The sequence below is a fragment of the Sus scrofa genome, chromosome 2 (genome assembly GCF_000003025.6).
Source record: "Sus scrofa isolate TJ Tabasco breed Duroc chromosome 2, Sscrofa11.1, whole genome shotgun sequence".
NCBI lineage: Eukaryota > Metazoa > Chordata > Mammalia > Artiodactyla > Suidae > Sus > Sus scrofa.
Window position 1 is genome coordinate 86,644,066 of NC_010444.4, and position 23,875 is coordinate 86,667,940.

A 23,875-nucleotide genomic window follows, 5' to 3' on the forward strand; every position below is an offset into this window, starting at 1 on the left:
GGGGTTCCTGTATGCACAATTAAATTTGATTTTCTCCTGTTAATCTGTGTAGGTCAATTTGGTTATTAAAGCAGTCTAAAAAAACCTATGAGGAATTCCCTGGTAGCAGAGCAGGTTAAGGATCTGATGTTGTCACTTCTGTGGCTTGTGGTCACTGCTGTGGTGAGGGTTCAATCCCAGGCCTGGGAACTTCCGCATGCCATAGGTGTGGCCAAAATAATAATAATAATAATAACAATATTATTTTTTAAAAAGTTGAAGAGTAGAGGAAAAATTTTCTTCCCTAACACTTTTGGCAAGCCAGCCAGGAGACTTCATTAGCTGGGCTCTGCTTACCTCCAAGTTGCTGCAATAGTAATATTCCGGGACCTCTTACAAGAGTGAGCAAAAGATAATAATTCTTACGTCAGATGCCTAATCTCTACCTGCAGAGTCTGGGGGAAGCAGAATGGTGGTGAGAGTCTTGCCTTTTTCCTTTTCTAAATTTAGATTAGGAGGAGAAAAAATTTGTGGAACTATGTCCTTTGATATGACTACTCACGGGTTTTATTGATCCTTTTCTTCCCAGAAATGGTCACTGTTTTCTTTTCTTGTGTCTTAAGATTTTTTGCTTTGTAACTAGTAAAAATATTCTCTTTTGTCTCTGCCATGCAGAAGGTGTGCTTACTGGGATACATCTGGTGGCCACATGAATAGACCAGGGTTTGGAGAATCTCTTTTTACTGGCTGTGCCAGTTCTGAAAGGAGTCTGTCCAAGTCCCTAAGAGGCTTTGCACATCTCAACCTTTGCGGTTTTCAATGAAGTACTTTACTTTTTAGACTGTATTTGGAAGTGAACCTTCTAAACCTTGTAAGCATTGCATCTTTTCACACTCTCTCATGAGACACCTATTTCGTATTAGGTTCAGCCATAATAAGAAGGCTTATTGGTTTGAGTTACTTTTGAAATTAAACTGGCTATCTTTAAAAGAAAAAAAAATTAGAGAGGGCTCTTATCCTAAATAATTGCCTTACTGAAAGATAAAGTTAAGTAGATACAAAGAAGCATAATGGCTAGCCTTAGGGACTCCTTTAAATTCCTCCTTTCTTAAAATCCAGAGTCAAATACACCATCTTCTGGCACATCTGCTTATTTTATGTCTAAGAACTATAATCCCAGAAGCTACAGACATCTTTTTTGAAAAAGGCCAAAAGCTTATTACTAAGCTTGTTTTGTTTTCCGAGGACTTGGCTTGGTAACCACTAGGTTGAGGACTCAGAAATGCGGCTGGACAGAAATGTGGGTTGAATTCCATTTACAACTAGGGACCTATCAAACTGCTGCCAATACTCAGAGGAATTACAACCTAGAATTAGAATGGTCATTATGAGGAACATACCAATTGGATAAATCATTCAAAAAGTACACTTAACCTGTGGACTGTGAAAAAAATATTTACAAATGATGCAACCAACATGCAGCAACATGGATGGACCCAGAGAATATCTTACTAAAGTGAAGTAAGTCAGACAGAGAACATTTATATATGTTATCATTTACATGTGAAATCTAAAAAAAAATGCAAATTAACTTATTCACGAAAAGAGAAACAAGCTCAAAGACACAGAAAACAAATTTATGGTTACCAAAGGGGAAAGGGGCAGGGGAAGGATAAATTAGGCATATGAGATACACACCACTATAAATAAAATAAACAACAAGGATAGTGTGATCACACAGAGAACTATATTCAGTATCTTATAATAACCTATTAACCTATAACGGAAAAGAATCTGAAAAAGTATATCTATATAAAACTCAAATATCAATAGTGTACTTATGTAAAACTAGAACTTAATTTTTTTCATTTGTTGAAAGGACAAAGTTCCATTGAACTATTGGTCAGCTTCTGATAAAAGACTACAAGTTTTTTTCCTTTTAAGTATTATGCCTAAAAAGCAAATATTCCGTATTTTTTAATTTTGTCTTTATATCAGGTCTTTGGTAACTTAAGAAAACCGAGTTCCATTAATATTAAAAAAGCTAAATTTTGCTTACAACTATGTAAACTTTTGTATTTGCTTTTGAAATTTTTCACTGTCACTTTAGTCAAATAGATAATTAGTCAACAACAACAAAAACAATCCAACTGAAAATGGGCAAAAGACCTAAATAGACATTTCTCCAAAAAAGACATACAGATGGCCAACAGGCACATAAAAAAGATGCTCAACATTGCTAATTATTAGAGAAATGCAAGTTAAAATTATGAGGTACCACCTCACATCAGTCAGAATGGCCATCATTAAAAAAAAATCTACGAATAACAAATACTGGTGAGAGTGTGGAGAAAAGGGAATCCTCCTACACAGTTGGAGGGGAATGTAAATTGGTGCAGCCACTATGAAAAACAGCATGGAAATTCCTCAAAAAACTAAAAATAGAGTTACCATATGATCTAGCAATCCCATTCTTGGGCATATATCCAAGGAAAACTATAATTCAAAAAGATACATGCAACACTATGTTCATAGCAGCACTATTCTCAATAGCCAAGACATGGAAATAACTAAATGTCCACTGACGGAGGAACAGATAAAGATGTGGTACAAATATACAGTGGAATACTATTCAGCCATTAAAAAAGAATGAAATAATGCCATTTGCAGCAACATGAATGCAACTAGAGATTATCATATTAAGTGAAGTCAGAAAGACAAATACTACATATCACTTATACATGGAACATAAAATATGATACAAATGAATTTATCTATAAAACAGAAACAGACTCAGACATAGAGAAGAGACTTGTGGTTGCCAAGGCAGGGGTAGGGGAGAGATGGATTGGGAGTTTAGGATTAACAGATGAAAACTATCATATATAGAATAGTCCTACTGTACAGCACTGGAAACTATATCCGGTATCACTTTGCTGTACAAAATAAACTAATACAACACTATGAATCAACTATACTTCAATAAATACATTTTAAAAAATAACTAAGTATTGTTTCACAGTGATTTTTGATCCTATCTAGTCAAATGAGCAAATCTTTTTAATATTTTTTGACAAACTTCCCCAAATCAAATACCAAATAAAGTCCTTCTGATTTCTAAATAATTTGGGGATTTTTTAGAGGGCCCCTAAAACAACCCAAAGGATTTGCTCTCCTTACAAAAAGAGAGGGATTTCCTGTCATGGCATAACGGAAATGAATCTGACTAGGAACCATGAAGTTGCAGCTTCAATTCCTGGCCTCACTTAGTGGGTTAAGGATCCAGCGTTGCCATGAGCTGTGGTGTAGGTCACAGATGCTACTTGGATCTGACATTGCTGTGGCTGTGGTGTAAGCCAGCAGCTGTGGCTCCAATTAGACCCCTAGCCTGGGAACCTCCATATGCCGCAAGTACAGCCCTAAAAAAGAAAAAAAAAAGAAAAGAAAAAAAAAAGAGAGAGAGAGAGAGATGCTATATTACTTAGGCTTATTTAGTATATTAAATTATATGGGAAGCACTGTCAAATAAGTGAGGCTAAAACCTTCTTAGATTACATGTAGATCTATGTTATTAATACGTGTTCCTGAAATAAATTCTTAGAAATATAATGTGTCTTGGTATAACGTTATCAGTCATAATTCTAGCTATTATCCTAAAATGTTGTATATCACAGAAATAACCAAATTTCCTTGTCAATCCCATTATAATGAACTCTTATCAAATCTTTAATAAGAGACATTTAAATCTCTTGTCATTTAGTTGTTTTACTCTGATGCTTTACAAAAATGTTCCTAAGAAAATGCTCCATCTTCAAGGAGATTCAGAAAATAGATCCTGACAAGTATTCTAGAATGCAGGTTTTTGTGCGTTTGCTTGTTTGTTTAGGGCTACACCTGTGACATATGGAAGTTCCCAGGCTAGGGGTCTATTCAGAGCTGCAGCTGCTGTCCTACGCCACAGCAACACAGGGTCCAAGCCACAACTGCAACCTACACACAGCTCACAGCAACACTGGATCCTTAACCCACTGACCAGGGCAAAGGATTGAACCTGCAACCTCATGGATACTAGTCAGATTTGTTACCACTGAGCCACAACGGAAATTCCTCTAAGAATGCAGGTTTTGATAACTTCAGCATCCTAACACTGAACTGGGTAAAAATTTCCAAACTTTAATGGAAAACTGATTCAAAAGCTGCTAACCCAAGATGAAGAGCAATGAGAATTAATTTTAGGAAACTAAATGAACTAATAAGGATGATCATAATTTTAAAGACTTCTCATGCTGGTTCTCTAATGTTTTGTTTTCCAGATATAAGGAAACATTTCCTCTTAAGCTCACTATGACTTATAACAATTTGGTAAATATTACCTTTGTAAGCAGAATTCAAACATTTATCTCTTTCTCCCTATCTGACTATTCCAGAATTTGGAAACTCTCAGTGAATATTCTTATTTTCATGGCAATATGGTTATGTGCATAAATTCAAAAGGAATCGGTTCTCCTTAAAACGGGATGGAACTGGAAACACCGATTGTATTGTCAAGGCTCTGCATGGAAAATCATATTTGAGAACCTCCGTCCATATACTCAGATATGACCACAAAGCTTTAAGGAACTAAGATTGACTTAGAGCCAATAAAGACCCTTGGAAAAACAGCCTGGTACCTTGCTCACAGGATTCCCAGGAGCCTTACCAAATGAATAACGAAGGTTCCTCACATATACAGGAACCTCAAAATATTTGAGAGACCTCAAGAAGGGAAGAATTAGACGAAATCTATAGGTACTATAGGAGTATCTTACGGTAAGCTCCTGGCTTGGCTTCCTGGCATTGAGAGGTATTTAAAAGTTCAATCTGAGACTCCTTTTGAAAAAGTTCCAGCAAAGCAGTTTTAAAAGAGACTATATGATCAACTGCTATTCTTGCTGCATTTATGTAAAAAACCAAGCCAATTTTATCAAATCTAGACATAATTTTGCAAACAAAGTAGATTAATTCAGCTATCTTTTCTGGAGGTGATTTTATAGGAAAAAAATATGTTTTATTAATACACCTTGGTAGACATTAGATTCTAGTACTATCCACTGTGTTTTAAGGTTGTGTTTTCTGCCTGTAAACTGGACTGAATCCTGAATTCTTCTAATTTCCTCCAATACTTGTCTACAACTGTCCAATGTTTACAATTTTTATTCTGTCTAACATGGAGTCACTGAGAACTAAAACTGCCATTTTTCCAAAGCAATGCAAGCTGAAGTTAGCCAACTTGAAATAAACTTCAGCACAAATAGTAACAGTTCACGTATGGACAATCTTCGTACCTACTGCCACACTGCTATTCAGATCACTGGAGACATACAAACAGAAAACCCCGAAAATCTATCAGATTGTTACTGCTTGCCCTCACTCCATCTGAAGATGCTTAGAGCCAGACATCTAGAAATTTTCTCAACTGGCTGCCTTCTGAATTTAGAAACTGGGATTATAGTCTGCTCTAATTATTAACTATTATTTTTCTTTTATTTCCATAGAAATGCCTCTTATTAAATACCTATTTAACTGTACCAAAGGCCTAACTTGGAAAGCCCACTTGCATCACTGTCTCTGGAAATGAGACACAACTGTTTTAAATGAAGTGACTTATTCTCAGGACTAGATTGATTCAGTGAGATGAAGTAATCTACCAACTCAATTTCCAGACTGTGAAACATCTTGAAGAAATTTCAAAGGTGGGACTAAAAAGGTTCAGGATGAGCCTCCCCCAAATGTGCCACCTTGGCACATGAATTATTTTGAGCTAAAAGGCAATACAATACCTGGAGGTTCAAGAGAAACTTCTGCACCCTCTCAAAATCTTAAAATCAGAAGAATTTGAACTGGGAGTCTTTTCCAGAATAAGAATTCTAAGCAGAAATAAAGATTATCTGAGTGACACATCTATATGGCAGGGACAATATCTAAAAAGCAAATATGTGGTCTTCTTCTGACTGTCCTGTGACTGGCCTCCTCTCCTTTGAAGCTCCAAGCCCCTTTACACTTCTTTATGTCAGGATATCATATGTGTCTCATTTTACCTTTTTGTCTTTTAAACTCTCTGGGATGTGGGGTTCCTATATATACAAAGTAAAATTTGTCTTGTTAATTTGTTTCATGTCAATTTGATTATTACACTGTCTGAAAGAACCTTTGAAGGGTAAAGGAAAACTTCTCCTCCCTAACACAGTTTAATTCTTTCCAAACCAAAAGAATGTTAAACTGCATGTTAACAAAATACTGTATTAAATCATTAGTGAAATTATAAACAGACAAAACTCTCTGGAGGGCAACCTGTCAGTATCTTTCAAAATTTAAAACACATAAGCCACTTGAGCCAGTGAATGGTGGCAGAATATGCCACCCCAAAATAGGTCATTTAGATAAGGATAATTTTGAGCTGAAAGCAACTGAAAAAAAGCAGATATAAGAAAAATCATCTCCCCACCCCCACTGACCTAAAAGCTAGACATAAATCTATAAAAATGTCTCCTCTCCCTTCTCTACCACAAGACAGAAGTTAATCACACAGATTCATCACTCCGAACCCTTATGAGCCCAGAGAGGCACCAGAGGAATCTATATAACAAACTTTACTGATTAGTCCTTATCCAATAGTTCCCCCATAAATATTTATTTACCTTCTTAGAATCTGCCAGAAACCCAAAGTCTGTTTCCTTTGTATTATCCCTTCTCTACAAATGTACTGTTCTTTTGTTAAGATGCTATATAAGGCCAAGTTCTAACCACCCTTCTGAGTTATTCACTACTGAATATTCTTCTGTGTCTTTGTGTTAATAAACTGTGTTTTTTTTTTTTTCTTGTTAATCTGTCTTCTATCAGTATAATTTACAGGGTCCCAGCCAGAGTATCTAGGAGGGTAGAGAAGAAAGTTTTTGTTCCCCTACGACAGTTCTATTTATAAGAATTTTTTCTACAGATACACTTGCACATTTGTAAAACTACACATAAATGAAAAAATTCACTGAAGTATTTTCCAAAATAATAAAATACTGGAAACAATATAGAGTTTCATCAATAGAAAACTGGGTTTTTAAAAAATGTGGTATGTCCATACAGAATACCTTAAAAGGAATCAAGCCTGCTCTATATATTCTAATACGAAAGAACAAAAAAATGCAATAGCAACATGTAAAAGAGTACCTAGAGAGCACATTATCATTTTGTTTTTGTTTTTGCTTTTTAGGGCTGCACCTGTGTCATATGGAAGTTCCCAGGCCGAATCAGTGCTGTAGCTGCTGGCCACAGCCACAACAAGAGGGATCCAAGCCATGGCTGTGATCTACACCACAGCTCACGGCAATGCCGGATCCCTAACCCACTGAGCAACAGGAGGGATCCAACATGCATCCTCATGAATACTAGTTGGGTTCGTACTTGCTGAGCCACAACAGGAATTCCCTGTTTTTGTTTTTAAAGACATAAATTTAAATGCTTTTGCATGCACAGGATATCTCTAGAAGGATACACACATACAAATGAGCAATGATGTTGGCTCTGAGGCTGAAACTGGGTGGCTAGTGGACAGGGGTGGCAGATTTATGTTTCACTGTGTACCTATCTTTTCGTACCTTTGGAATTTTGTGCCATGTTTATACTGAAAACTGTTCAAAAGATTGTTTATATTAGAGAGAGATGAAGAATAAGATACTGCTTCTTTTCTCAAAGAACTTAAAATGTCAGACAGAGTAAATTCATTCATTTTACAATATTTACCAAGAGTTTTTTCTTTGTGCCAGGCCTCTGAGGGATATACCCTGACTTCATGGAGTTTATATCCTAGAGGAGATTACTATACAATATTATGGTGGCTAGAGAAAGAGAATCTAGTCCAAGTAAAGCAATAATCAGACCACCTCAATTTTCACATCTCTACTCAGAATTAAGTGAAAACAGTTTAAGTTCCCCTAAAATAGATTATCAGCAAAAAGAACAGTGATATACATAAGAAGTTACTAGAAGCAAGAACATTAAGAGGCACATTAATGGCTGACATTAAAGAAAAAATTTAAAGTAAACATGAAACCAAGTTATTACAATTAAAGCATTCTCCAATTATAGACTCAGTTATACTATGAAGATGCTAATTATAATCAAATTTTTAGGGATCTCAGAAGACATATTTTCCACAGGAAACATTCTATACATGTACTTGGTGTTAAGCTTCATAAAGTGTGCCACAAAAGCCTGTTTAATGCTATTGAGTATGTGCATGAAAGACTTTCTACATGATATTATGTATGTATTACTATGCTTTTAGTGAGGAAAAAATTTCAGAATAGATGCCAAGAATGCTTCCTAATTACTGCAGTCCTTGCAATAGAAGTGGTAGCTCTTCTACTTCCAAGGAGGTAGCATGAGGGACTGGAACAGAGAAGCAAGGACAGAGTGAGAACAAATGGCTATGATTATGGCAAGAGAGGTTTATCTGTCCTTTCCTCCTCCTCCTCTTTCTCCCCTCTACACCCCCACACCCCCAAAGAATAGCACTAAATAGGATAAGAATGGAGAGGTGAGGGGGAGGGTTAAAGAAAGACAGCGTTCTTTCCAACTTCTGACAGAAAGGATCAGACCCCAACAAGACAATGAAATGGAGGGGAACAAAGGGGTAAGAGCTTTGTTTCCAGTTCTGTAAAGGAAATCACTCCTTACATTATATATAGATACACCTAAATTAACAATTAAAGTATCAATTATTCTATGGCAAGTAACACGATTTCAAGTCAAGGGATTTAAATTCTACAGGGATTTTCTGGCTCATGTAACTAAAATTCAGGGGTATTTTGTGTATGGTGTGAGGGAGTGCTCTAACTTCACTGATTAACATGTGGCTGTCTAGCTTTCCCAACACCACTTGCTGAAGAAACTGTCTCTTCGCCATTGAATAAATCTCAAGAATAGTAATATGCACAAAAAGCAAGCTAGAGAAAGATTCCTACAATGTAACATTAATTATAATTTTTAATTTTTAATTAATCTATATATTTTGACAGGTAATACATGATTCAAAATTTTAGAATTTCCTCCCATCCCTATCCTTCTCTCCCAGGGATAACCAACACAACTAGTTCCTGTGTGTCCTTCCAGACATATATTATGTCACATAAAATTGTTAAGTGTGCAAAACAATAATCTGGTTTATGTATATCTACACATAAATTAAAAGTTTCAAGATATGTGTAGAAATGATAAAGACCAAATTCAGAATAACGATTACTTACAGGCAAAGAAGAAAAGGAACAGACTGAGAAAGGGACACTTCAAATGTACCTGTACTGCTTCATTTCAGGTTTATTATGTTTTCTCTGTTTTTTTTAATATATGAAATTATTTTTCTTCATAAAATAAAACAGATGAAAAGGATGAGATTTGAGAAAATAATTAGTCTGGTGTCAGAAGGAGTTTGAAACCAGAGGATACTAAAATAAGGACCTAAATCTAATACTTTAAAATGAGTCTAAAGCTCAGGAGAAAGCTGGAGATTGGGGATTTATGTAAAGAAATATATGAAGCTCTAAGAATAAATGTTTAGATTATATGTACACTGCATAATTTAACAGAGTACAAATTCCTTAAGGACTGGGCCCAAAACTTTGCTGTAAGTTTCCCTGCAATATACCTACTGTCCATAATGAGATCTTAATTTATCTATATCCCTTCTATTTTTCCTAAGTTTCAAAAAAAATTCTGGAATGAGTGAACTTATATTTGTAAGTAACTTAACAAGAGACAGTTATACCCCCCCACACACATCTCTATTAAATTAGAATCAAAGGGAGACAGTGTTCTGATTAGTTCTAGGTAAACCACAAAACCATTTCTGACTGAACTTATTAATAATCAAAATTTTTTTCTACAACAGACTGGTTTCCTTTCTAGCTAAAAAATGCTACAAAGTTGTTAACTTTTAAAGAAACCCCTGATATAAATGTATTTTCTTATCTTCTATTTCTCTAATACTATCCTGACAAAAGTCTTTATGTTTTTATGTATCTTTTCTCTCTTTCTTTCTTAGTTTTTTTTAAATTAAAAAAATTTTTTTTTTCCTTTTTAGGGCCACACCTGCAGCACATGGAGGCTCCCAGGCTAGGGGTCCAATCAGAACTATAGCCACCAGCCTACACCACAGCAACGTCAGATCTGCGCTACGTCTGTGACCTACACCAAAGCTCAGTGTGACCTACACGAGGCAGCTCACGGCAACGCCGGAGCAGGCCAGGGATCGAATCTGCAACCTCATGGTTCCTAGTCAGATCCATTTCCACTGCATCACAACAGGAACTCCCTGAAAAAAAGTCTTTAATTGAGGGTTGTGATTACTTACAGCTGTTTTGTTGCTCTTTTGAAGTTTAAAGTATACACCAATCTCTCTTCCTTTCAAAGTTTCTCACTTTTAGTTGTAAAGCCAACTTCAACTATATGAGGAAGAACAGACTCTTGAGCTGTTCTTCATTTAACTGACCTCTTTTCTGGTTTTCCCCATTCCTTGACTCAACTGGCAGATATGTATCAAATGCTTATTTTGTTATAACCAATGTATTATACACCATCCCTCTAGTCCCTCAAAAGATGAGAACTGCTTGGGCTTAAGGAAATCTTTGTAAATCTTACATGGTGCAGAGTCCTTAGAATATAACATCCTAGACTTGAGATCAAAATTACTATACTAGGTTACTATACTAGTAACCTAAGATGAATTACACTTCAGTGGATTTATAGGTCTTCAAGTTTTAAAGAGTGTGTATCTCAAGCAATTAGAAGCATGTCACCTTAGCACTGTTCAGAAGCTTAGGATCATTCAGTGAAAAAGTAGATGCCTACTTGTTTACAAGGCAAATAAACCCCGAGTTAGAGCTTATGTATATACATAAGGCTCCCTAAGATAGTTCTTTAGCACAGGGGAAAGGATCTCAACAAAAAGGGAACTTGGTTAAAAAGCAAAACCTAAGGAAGGTTTGAAAATAACTACAATCCAGCATTAGAACTGGGGGGATGGGAGTTACTGTTGTGGCTCAGTGATAACGAATCCAACTAGTATCCATGAGGACACAGATTTGATCCCTGGCCTCACTCAGTGAGTTAAGGATCTGGCGTTGTGGTGAGCTGTGGGTGTGGGTCGCAGATGTGGCTCGGATCTGGCATTGTTGTGGCTATGGTGCAGTCCGGCAGCTGCAGCTCTGATTCCACCCCTAGCGTGGGAACTTCCATATACCATGGTGCGACCCTAAAAAGGAAACACACTTCACTACTCTTCTCTATGATAAACTTTATGGAAGTGCAATAACAGTGAAACTAGCCTTGACACACTGTATTAATGATGTTGATACAGTATTTTAAGGTATTAAAAAGACAAGGTCACTGATACAAGTACATTTTTTTTGCGGGAGCTTCGAAGCAGGGAATCAATGCCTCAGCAGTTGAAAGAAAGATGGTGATTACAAAGTCCTAACCAAAAACACAAGCTTTATGTTCCTCCCTTCTTCCTCCAAAGCCAATTAGTGAAAATGACAAACAAAAAGAAAGTTTTTATCACAATTTAAAAGAAAGCAAGTTCTAGCATCTCTCTTAGAGAGATTACAGTTTATACATCTACAGAATGATGATGATAAAATAATGACAGCAGTTAACATATACTGAACACATACTGATGTATACTGAACACACATTTCAGGCATTTGGGCTAACTGCTTCACATGATTACCTTAAAATTCTCTGAACAACAATACAAGAAAGACACTATCATTAATCCATTTTCCAGCTAAGGAAACTGGGGCTTTTAAATGTTAATTTGCTCAGGGTCAACTATGTAGTAAGTGGAGCCTGGGATCCCATCTGTTTAAGCACTACTGCTACAATAACTATAGTAACCATTATGCTGTTCACATCGTAATTGATTCAGTTGCTCCCTACTGCTTATTAGGTCGAAAAATCCTTGTAGAATAAGGCTTTGTTCACTGAAAAGACTTCTGTTGGATATTTACTACATACCAGCACCATGCCTGGTGCTTCAAAGATAGAGATTCTGAGTGAGGCTGCTAAGTAAGTGATCTTTGGAGTTCCTGCTGTGGCACAACAGGATCGGTGGCGTCTTGGGAGCACCAGGATGGAGGTTCAATCCCCAGCCCTGCACAGTGGGTTAAGATCACAACTGCAGCTTGAATTTGATCCCTGGCTAGGGAACTCCATTTGCTGAGGAGCGACCTAAGTAAGTAAGTAAATAAATAAATAAATAAGTGATCTTTCAATTAGTCATTGTTATTTTAAAATGAGCACTATTTCGGTACATTAAACAGTATCACAGTAGGAATTATGTTCTCCTGTAACTGTATTATTGTAAATGGAATATTCGAATAGACAGATCACACATCTAGGCATTTATATTCAAAGTAGTTCTAGACTACTTTTTTTTAGGGCCGCACCTGTGGTATATGGAAGTTCCCAGGCTAGGGTTCAAATTGGACCTGTAGTCGCCAGCCTACACCACAGCCACAGCAACACCAGATCCCTACACCACACCTCATGGCAATGGCGGGTCCTTAACCCACTAAGTAAGGCCAGGGATCGAACCTGAATCCTCGAGGATACTAGTCGGATTCATTTCCACTGAGCCATGACGGGAATTCCCTAGACTACTATTTTTAATAAAATTTTCCAACCTTGCTTACAACAGATTTTCAAAATGTTTCCACCAAACAAAAAAATGCAATAAGAACACAGAACAAATCTTCACACACAGGGGTCAAAAGATAATTTCATTTCCCCATTCAACTTGCAGAATACTATAGCCTGTGGTGGAAAAATCACGGTCATGAGTGGCCTTAGCTTTTTTGCTTTCCAGCTTAAAGAGACATCTGGTTGCCAGCTGTGCAGCTCTGAAGAGTCAATGCTTGCCAAGTAGTTGGCAGAAGGGATAAAGAGCTGACCACCTGCAATCCATTTTGACAGTGACTTTGACCATCACTTTGGAGAACTGGATAAATTACAGAAATTCCAAAAGGAATTGGCTAAATTTCAAGGTAGGAAGTTAGCCATTTTGGCTGAACTGACTTTAACTCACATCAAAAGGGTATGATGTGAGAGAAGTGGAGAAAAGAATATACTAAAAGATATAAAGCTACTAAAGCTTACAAGAATAATATACAAGGCTTTTGTCCTTAACTTCTTCCCACGGTATTGTCTATCATATTTCTATCCATAGGTACTTTAAATATGGCAAGTATATATACAATCACAGTTACAGGGAGAAAATTACATCTCTATGTCCATGTAAGTACATGTGTCATTCATATTTTTCACTTTTATGTCAGTATAAAATATATAATCAGCATATACATAATGTATATCAGTAACAAGATACAGCTATTATATATAAACACATACTTAATAACATGGAGATTTTGCCTACTTTTTTGTTTTTATGCCTGCTATTTTATATATATATATATATATATATAAAAAATAGTATATAAAATCACAGTTGTGTATCAGGTATGGGTATAAACAAACTTGAGAAGATGCCACAGTTTGGGAAAGGTGCTTGCTATATATATATATATATATATATATATATATATATATATATATAAAATCAATACAATTTCCCCACAGATTCATGATGTAAAATTCTATAATCAAGGCTTGTAGATCTGTAATTATGGTATGTCAGCTACATTTAAACAAGAGTGTTAAAAGATTGTTAAAGTTAAACTAACACAATTGCAGTGTGAATTGTCCTAGTCTCATTCTAATCTACTGGTGTCACTTTCATTTAATCAGAGGAAAACTATGGGCCAATGTCAGTGCTATTTCCAATGCCTTAACATTCTTTGTTCACAATGGATGTTAAACCACTACCAATCTAAAATGGTTATAAAAAGATACATTTAAGAAAGCATTCTTAATCAATTAATTCACTCACCCATGGACTTTTTTTTAGCAGATTTTATTGAAAATAAGTTAGCTTTAAAGTTATTAAATAACCTTTTATGTTAAATGAATGAAAACATTTTGTCACAGAAGAATTTCCTGAATTTACCATAAATCTAGTTTTAAAAAGCCTTATTTTAGAAACAGAAATGGAAACTTACAGTAGACATACGTCATTTAGCTGAAACAATATCAGCATTTGAAACATCAATGTTGAATATTCTTCTACTTTAGTGAAAACTGGACAGCCACATGCAAAAGAATCTCATACCATATACAATAATACACTCAAAACATATTAAAACTTAAAAACCTGAAAACATAAAACTTCCAGGAGAAAAAATAGGTACTACACTCTGACATCAATCTTAGCAATATCTTTTTCAGTTTGTCTCCTCAGGCAAGAGAAACAAAACCAAACAGACTACATCAAACTAAACACCTTTTGCACAACAGAGGAAACTATCAACAAAATGAAAAGGCTGCCTACTGAATGGTATGTCTAATAAGGGGTTAATATTCAAAATATACAAAGAACTTCTATAACTCAAGATATATAAAACAAAATAAACAACCTGATTAAAAAATGGGCAGAGGACCTGAATAGATATTTTTCCAAAAAAAGCTATACAGATGGCCAACAGGCACATGAAAAGATGCTCAACATTACTCATCATCAGGGAAATGCAAATTAAATCCACAATGAGATATCACCTCACACCTGTCAGAATGGCTAGTATCAAAAAGAAAACAAATTAACAAATGCTGGTGAGGATGTGGAGAAAAAGGAACCCTTACGCACTGATGGAGGGAATGTAAATTGGCACAGCCACTGTGGAAAACAATACAGAGATTCCTCAAAAAACTAAAAATAGAACTACTAAACAATCCAGCAGTTAATTCTACTCAAGTATTTATCTGAAGAAAACAAAAATACTAATTTGAAAAGACATACGCACCCTTATTTTCTTCGCAGCATTTACAATAGCCAACATAGGGAAGCAACCTAAGTACTCATGAATAGATGAATGGCTAAAGATGTAATACATACATACATACATATATATATGTATATATGTTACAAACACACACTAGAATATTACTCAGCATTTTATAAAAAGCATGAAATCTTAAAATCTTGCCATTTGACAACATGGATGGATTGAGAGAGTATTATGCTAAGTGAAATAAGTCAGAGAGAGAAAAACAAATACAAACACTGTATGATTTCACTTATACATGGAATCTAAAAAAAACAAATGAATAAACATAATTAAACAGATACAAAATCATAGATACAGAGAACAAACAAGTAGTTGCCAAAAGTGAAGCATGCATAGGGAGCAAAGAAATAGGTGAGGGATATTAAGAGGTTCAAACTTCTGGTTACACAATAAACGACTCAAAGATATGAAAGATACAGTGTGGTGAATATAATCAATAATGTACTATCTTTGTATGGTGACTAGAAGATGACTGATCATGGTGATCATTTTGAGAAGTATAGAAATGTCGAATAACTATGTTGTATACCAGGAACTAACATAGTGTTGTTGTAGGTCAATTATACTTCAAAAACAAACAAACTCAAAGAAAAAGAGATGAGATTGGTAATTACCAGAGGCAGGGAGTGAGAGGAAAGGAATTGGCTAAAGGCAGTCAAAAGGTACAAGATTCCATTTATCAGATAAACAAGTACCAGGAGTGTAATGTACAACATGATAAATAGTTGGTATGCTATATATGAAAGTTGTAAGACAGTAAGTTCTGGATTCTGATCACAAGGGGAAAAAAAATTCCCATTTCTTTAATTTTGTACCCATATGAAATGATAGATGTTCACTAAATTTACTGTGGTAATCATTTTGTGATGTATTAAATAAAATCATTATGCTATATGATTTAAACTTGTATAATTGTGTGTCAATCATATCTCAACAAAACTAAAGGAAAAAAAAAATCAATGCTCTATCTTCTACTCTAAAGAAAATTATTTTCTAAATCACCAAAATTTTAAATTAACACAGAAAAAAAAAGCTACTCAAGCAAAACTTCATATTTTACAGGACACATTTAAGTTTTAATGTAAGTAAGGTATAATATTCAATTGTAATATTCAATTCACAGTTGTACGATCAGCAAATGGTTTTCAAATAATCACAGTACACACAAAACACTGCTATGTTAGCTGGTTACATAAATACTAATACAAATCATCCTAGTTTGCTTGGGACTTTCCTAGTTTTAGCACTCTAGGTTCCATAACCTGGAAACCTTTCAGTCCTAGCTAAACCCAGATAATTGATGCAGAGACATTAAAAAACAAAAAACAACAACAACAACAACAAAAAAAAAAGATTTACAGTTCTGCACTGGAAAAGAAATTTGGGGTCATGTTTAGTAACACCTTGCTAAGGCTGTCAGTTTAGCTGTGATTCAGTTACCTATCAGAAAGCCTAGCAATCTGCTTGGAACATGGATTCAAATCTTCAAAAAGGGCCTGCGAGACCCAAACGTATCAACTAATACCCACTAACAATTAGTCACACGTGAACACTGGCTGCTGCTTGAAGAAACTTAGCATAATTACCCAGCCCCTAATGCACACATATCTCTAGTTTTACAGCCAGAATTAACCCTGGAAAAACAATCCCATTGCAGGGAAGGAGATATTTGACAGGTCCTAGGAGTTAGAAGCTCAGTACCAAGTCAGAGTCAGAGCTGTCTAACTTTCATCTTACAAGCCCTTCCTAGTAACTGGATGCTTTCCTGTTTCAAGGGATCTAACCACCCCTCTTGAAATCAACTTCCAAAAATCAGATTCTTTGCCTTTGTTACTACAGAGGTAACTGAGTTTCTCCAGCACTAGGGAATTGTGAGGCTTCTGTCTTATTTCCACAAGGTCTAAAATCACCATTTTGTCAACATGCTGAAATGTGCACTTTCTACTCATTATCTGATCTCTCTGGTGCCAAATACCACCTGTTTCCACACTCCAGTAACGGTCCACCTGCCTATCCAGATTTCTTCCTAAAGTCCACTATGGGGAACTTCTGGATCACCTGAAGTATTTTATTTTTTATTTATTTATTTTTTGTCTTTTTTTTTGCCATTTCTTGGGCCGCTCCCTCGGCACATGGGGTTTCCCAGGCTAGGGGTCGAATCGGAGCTGTAGCCACTGACCTACGCCAGAGCCACAGCAATTCCGGATCCGAGCCGCATCTGCAACCTACACCACAGCTCACGGCAACGCTGGATCCTTAACCCACTGAGCAAGGCCAGGGATCGAACCCGCAACCTCATGGTTCCTAGTCGGATTTGTTAACCACTGAGCCACAACGGGAACTCCTGGATCACCTGAGGTATTTTAGCAGATTTGATTAGACACTAAACTCTAAGAATCCACCCTTGCTAGTACAGTCTACCCAAACTGAACTCTAGGAACCACACCTAGAATATATTTCTAGTAGGTCTCAATTTCTGGAGAGAAAACTACAGGAAATGGGGGCATCAATGATTTTAAATCTCTTTTTCCAAATAAAAGTTGTTACTTCTGAAGAGAAATGAAGCTATGGGAAATTAACATCTTGACTAGAAAAAAAAAGGTGCTGAGAACAGAAAGTGAATTGTAGGCCACTGCTTTAAGAAATCAATGAACAGAATCCTGTTCACAAAACCAAGAACATGTCTGAATCATGAAACTAATTAAGAAGTGTTTGAAACTAAATTTGGAGAGGAGAAAAAATGCATACCCTTTTATTATGAAAATGTTTAAACATATACAGAGAAGAATATAATGAAGTCCCATGATCATTCACTCATACTCAACAATTACTAATATGTTGCTATATCTACCTCATGTTTTTTTTTGTCCTTTGCTAAAGTAAAAGGTAGAATTTTTTTTTAAATAAATAGGGTACAAAGGCAGAAAGAAGATGGAAAGAGAGCAAATAATTTTCAGAAGTAACAGAAACAGACTAGGGAACAATATTTTTGGATTTAAAGAGTTATCTCCCAAGGCAAAATATAAGTAATAAGCAGCTAAAACAGAAATTTTAGGTTTTTTAAAAATCACGTATCATTTCAGGACATATGGGAAAGCTCTACACCAAAATGTCAACAGAAAAGCCATGAAAAGAAAATGTACAGTAGCCATTTCCATTCATTTATAAGCAATTTTAGACATTACAGTAAATTATAAAGGGAATTCCTTAAAATGACAAATGTACTTAAGTATAAAGAATCAAAATTAAAGTTTGATAATGTTCTATTATTGAAATAAAATGAAAACACAACTTTCCAGTAATTTCCATAAGTACTTGGGAATTTCTGAAAGCCTAAAAACTTAAAATCATTATCCTTCCAAAAATGACAAATGCTGATGAGGATATGGAGAAAAGGGAACCCTTATACACTGTTGTGGGCATGTAAATTACTGCAGTCACTATGGAAAACAGCATCATGGTTCCCCAAAAAACTTAAGAACAGAACCATCATATGATTCAGCAATTCCATTTCTGGGTATTTGTGTGAAGAAAATGAAAACACTAATTCAAAAAGATCCATGCATCCCAATGTTCATAATAGCATTATTTACAATAGCAAAGATATGGAAGCAACCTAAGTGTCCACCAACTGATGAATGAATAGAGATGTGGTGTGTATATATGTATGTGTACACACACACACACACACACACACACACACACACACACACAAAATGGAATACTACTCAGCCATAAAAAAGAATGGACTTCTGCCATTTGCAATAAAACAGATGGACCTGGAGGGTATTATGCTTAGTGAAATAAGTCAGACAAAGATAAATACTGTATGTTTTACTGTATACACTAATATACGGAATCTAAAAAACAAAATACAACAGGAATGACTATAACAAAATAGAAACTAACTCAGATACAGAGAGCAAACTAGTGGTTACCAGTGGGGGGGGGAGAGAAGGGTACAATAGATGTTGGGGATTAAGAAGTATGAACTACTAGGAATAAAATAAATAATCTACAAGGATATATTGTACAGCACAGAGAATACAGCTGTTATTTTATAATAACTATAAATGGAGAATAATTATAAAAATTGTGAACCATTATGTTATACCCCTGAAACTAATTTTATAAATCAACTATACCTCAAATTTTTTTTAAAAATGCGTCTTCTCTAGACTATGTATATAAGCGTATAATCACCTGAAACTGAGTAATTTATAAACTAGATCATTAGAATGAGAAGTGACAAGTTCATATGTCATGGGAAACAAGTCATTTCTCGTGACTTTCCATCAAAAGCACCCTTCATAATACCCTGGTACTTCTACCAAATAGATTTACTAAAATGACATAACTAAAGTAAGTCTAACAAAGTAAACAACAGAACTCTGGGGTGAGTAATAGCACAAATTATATTTTTAATTACACTTATCAACTCCCCTATTATCACACACTTTATGAAAATACTCTTCTAGAGAGCACTGTAGCTCAAATCAAAAAGTTATAGATCAGAAACCTTAGTTCTTTTCCCTGCTCTGCCATCAACTAGCACAGTGACCCTGGACAAGTTCACTGTTTCTATTTTAACTTCATTAAACCTCAGTTTCTCCTCTGTAAATCGGAAATACAAATCATATTACTGGTTAATATTCACTAATATCTGCCACATACTGTTAAACAGAATAGCAGGCATTTTTCTGCAACAAATGCACGAGGTGGGTACTTATTCCATGCTACAAACGAGGAAACTGAGGCACAGCGCAATATGCTCAACAATACATATTATATGGCAGAATCAAGATTTGATTCTGTAGCCTCACTTCAGAAGAGGCTTAACTACTATTCATCCTATCTCTTCTCTGCGTTAACCATAAAGACAGCTTCGAGGAAAGCACAGTGCAGTGCTGTGCTAAGCCTTGGAGGTAATATCTTAAAAAGTGAATTTATTCTCCCCTTGGCTTCGTCCTTTCTCTGGTGATAATAACAATAAAGGAAGGAAAGGTAGGCAAAAAGGAAGAAGCCAGAGAGCTAGGATCAGACATGTCTACTGCCAAATAACCTGCTTCTTCAGAAGGCTGGTTATTTTTCTCTTGGAATGTCTCATCAAAAAGTGTGATCTTTTGGAATCTGAACGATAAAATTCTAAGCACCACGGAAAGGTCTTAGCAGTAAAAATGACGGCCAATCACAGGGCTGGCCCACCCAGGATAGCTAAACAGCATCCCACAGGCTCTGGGACGAGTTAGGCCACAGAAGTTTGTCGAGGGTGCTCGAAGTTCTCGCCCCAGTTCTGAGGGCTGCGAGCCCCGCCTGCCATGTTAGATGGCGGGGCGCCCGCAAGGTCCCAGTTTTGAGGAGGTCTGGGCTCGCGGCGACCCCCTAAACTTCACAACGGGTTAGCCCGTCCACCTGAGCGCAGGTAATGGACAGGATGTGCCCCCCTCCAGCCAGGTTCTGCAGGAAGACCGGGGCGCGCGTGCGGAGTACGACTCCAGCCCGGTCCACAGTCGCCCGCTGGGCCGCCGCCCCTCCGCCTCCCGGACCACGGTCGCCCGAGAGGCGGGGCCGCCGCGACCCTCGCCGCTCCACCGCCGGGTGTTTGAGGGGACAGGCGCCGGAGGAGAGGGCGTGCCCCGGCCCGCGGACAAGGGTAACCACGCGCCCCCTCGGTCTCTGCCCCGACCGCGGCGCCCCGCGTGAGGCCTGGAGTCCGCGGCCCGCCTCGGGCCTGCGCTCCGCCCGGCCTCTCCAACCGCCATGAAGCGAGAGAGAGAGAGAAAGAGGAGGCGCGGCGGCGGCCCGGCTCCTTACCGCTTCACCACGCCGGTTTTGATCTTGATCTGCCTCACGCGAGGATCGGCCATGGTCCCCCGAGCGCCACGGGAAGGAGGGGCGAAGAGCCGTGGTAACCGTGGAGAGAGGCTGCGCGCCGGAGGCGGTTCTGTCAGCGTAGCCGCCGCTGCCCAGCGCGCATGCGCACACCCGGCTCGGCCTCAGCGCCCCAGCCACACCCGCTGAGCTTGGGCAGGGGGTCGCGGGCCCGGGGCTGGTCGCTCCCTGCTGGCTGTCCCCCCAGCCTGTACACAGTTTCCAGCTCGCGGAACCTGCCCTCGTCTCGCCCACACAGCCTTCATTTTAGTTTTTGAACAGCTCTCCTTTTAGTGTGGACACAAATTACGCGCTTTTCCCGGTCTGCACAGACTGGTCGTTTGAGGAAACTTTATAGAGTCTTCCAGGAAACTGGTTTGGCCTTGGCGTTGCTTTGCAAGATTATCTGCTTAATGGACAGAATGACTTAAAAGATGTATTGAAGATATTTTCTGTGTCATTATCATATCAACTGGGGCAAAAGGGTGCAGGTTTAAGGATATTAAACTACCATCACACACTCATTTTACAAAATCCTTATCCTCCACCCCATACCTCTGCAAAACATGTTCGTAGTTAAATGCACCTCACAGAAGAAATGACTATATAGGTCTTATTCAAATAATCATCACCTCTAGTGTACTTAAATATTCAACTTACAAAAATGGGTGTGGTACACAAAAGCTTGGGCTTTGTGGTCCAACAAACTCATTGACATTCCAGGTTTTACCCTTTAATAGCTAGATGACACTGGGCACATAGGCCAGTTAACCTCGCTGCTGAGCCTTTTGCCATGGAAAATGGAGGTGAAAATGTGCACCTTAGCGAGTATATATGAAAGTTAAAGCTCAATGCCTGACTCACATACTTTGAGGAGGCAGACCAGCGGGAAATCATTTGTTGCTACTATGGGAACAAATAAGAGGCCTGCAAGATCTAGGCTGGAGATGCCCTAGAACATTTGAAATAGGAATTATGTAAGCTGCATTTCTCACTGTGACACCCTTTTTTTCTGTTATCCCTAAAACTGTGTTCAGTTTAAATATTCCAGCCTAGGCCTTGGGTGAACTATAGGCATGGATCTGTAGGGGACTCTATAAGGAATAAGTTTATCAACATTTGAGATTGAGGGTTGAAAAGATCTGAGAGATCCCCAGGACTGGGTGAATCTGGCGGAACAAGAGGAAAGTCTAGACATCTCCTCCCTGAGAGGCAATTCTCCATCGCTAATCTGGGAGGGTTGAGGTAACATTTTATTAAAGAATGCTGCAGATTCCCTTACAAATACAAGTTGTTTTCTCCCACACTTATAGGACTACGAACTCAGTCTCACTATCCCTTCATGTCCTTCTCCTCAATTGACCCCAAACAAGCTCCCCAAGATTAGAGACCACATTATATTCATCTTAGTTTCCTCAACACAAAGCTTCATGCCTAGTGGCCAGTAAATGCACAGTAAGAAATGGCTGAGTTAAGCAAAAGTCAAATATGGGACAAAAATAGATTTCTAATTTTGATGAAAGCAAGAGATTGGTCGTGTTTTTACCCTGAGACAACCTGTGTGCAATAAGACTTGTACAGGGCTACCAGGCCTAATGTGCAGCTGCTCTGATGTGATTTCACTTCAGAAAACCAGGTGGCCAACTGGAGAAGACATACTGGAAAGATTACTTAAAGGAGTACTGTTGATAAAAGTATATTTTTGTGAAATGTCTCTAATAATTATCTCTAGGTGCTTGAAAGACTTAAAATATTTCCTTCATCATTCGGAATTGCATCTTGTCTGAAGAGATCTGGGAGATACCCTTCTTTCTCTTCCTCTGGTACATCTTTCCAAATTCTCTTGTTCTTCCTTCTTATGAGAGTCATGGCAGTGGTACCCAGTTTGCACTCTCACTTTGACTGGTGTTACACGAATACACAAGAGAGTGCCTCGCTTCAGGCCTGGGCCTTGGGCCCCACTGCAGTAGATGACACACATGGGAACTGCTTAGTACACAAGTATGCACAACCCAGGAGTGCAGGGGAATAGGAGCCTGTGGATCACACTTCCCTCTTTCACTCTCCAGGCAGCAGGCAATTTTGAGACACATTTCATAAGGCTCTATAGACGGTCCCATGAAATCCAGCACTAGTCACCTGTAGCAATGGTGAACTCAGTAATCCACATCTACATTGACTTTTCTTCTTTTCCCATTTCACTTACCTGTTCCTCACCTCTGGCCTCTGGAATCTCTTTTAATATATTACACTTGGGAGTACTGTTCTTATTAATCAGCTGATTAAGAACCACTGAGTAGGGCACAGAACAAGAATGGGCTCTGCATCAGGTCTAGGCCACAGTGCAAGCTCTCCTGCTATTCAGGCCATATGACCAGCAGATCCAATAATGTTGATGTATATGCAGGATAAGGATGTTATGTGAAGTCTCTGGTAAACCCTAAGATGAAAATAGCATACAGACCATGCCTACTGTTGTAGAGAAGTACTCATTTTTTGAAAGACAACTCCAGAAACACTCTGAGCCCTAGTAGAGCATTGGAATTGATAATATGACACCAAAAAACTATAGGACCAAGAGTTTCTTTGTGGCCCAGTGGGTTAAGGACCTGATATTGTCACTGCTGTGGCTCAGGTTGCTGCTGTGGCATTAGTTGGATTGCTGGCCCAGGAACTCTTGCATGCTGTGGAAGTGGCCGAGAAAGAAAGAAAGTACAGGACCAGAGCCACTAATTATCAGAAGAGTATTATCAGATTCACTGTGAGTGGGTGTAATGATAATCTATTGTGTGAAAAATGGTACATTTGGGATTGGGCCTGAGAAGGTCCAGAAGTCTCAAGTAAATTAGATGAATAAGTGTCCTTGTCTCCTAGGACATCTAGCTCTGTTAGTTATACCAACACATCTCCCTCAACTCAAACCTATGTCTTCCTTAAGGAGTCCTTCGACCAGAGTTTTCTAATGGAGAAAGAAAAATATGGACCTCATCCACAAATGGGTCAATACAATATGTCGGTGTTAACTGTACATGGACTGC

The 23,875-nt window shown here is 37.7% G+C and overlaps 1 protein-coding gene across 1 annotated transcript in view; it reads right to left on the reverse strand.

Moving 5' to 3' along the window:
* Positions 1-20,929, reverse strand: part of TBCA (tubulin folding cofactor A) — an 83,392-nt gene extending 62,463 nt beyond the window's left edge. Inside the window, exon 1 of the mRNA XM_021084475.1 lies at positions 20,781-20,929. Coding sequence (XP_020940134.1) covers positions 20,781-20,833 — 53 coding nt within the window. The 5' untranslated portion in view covers positions 20,834-20,929. The remainder of the gene's footprint in view (positions 1-20,780) is intronic.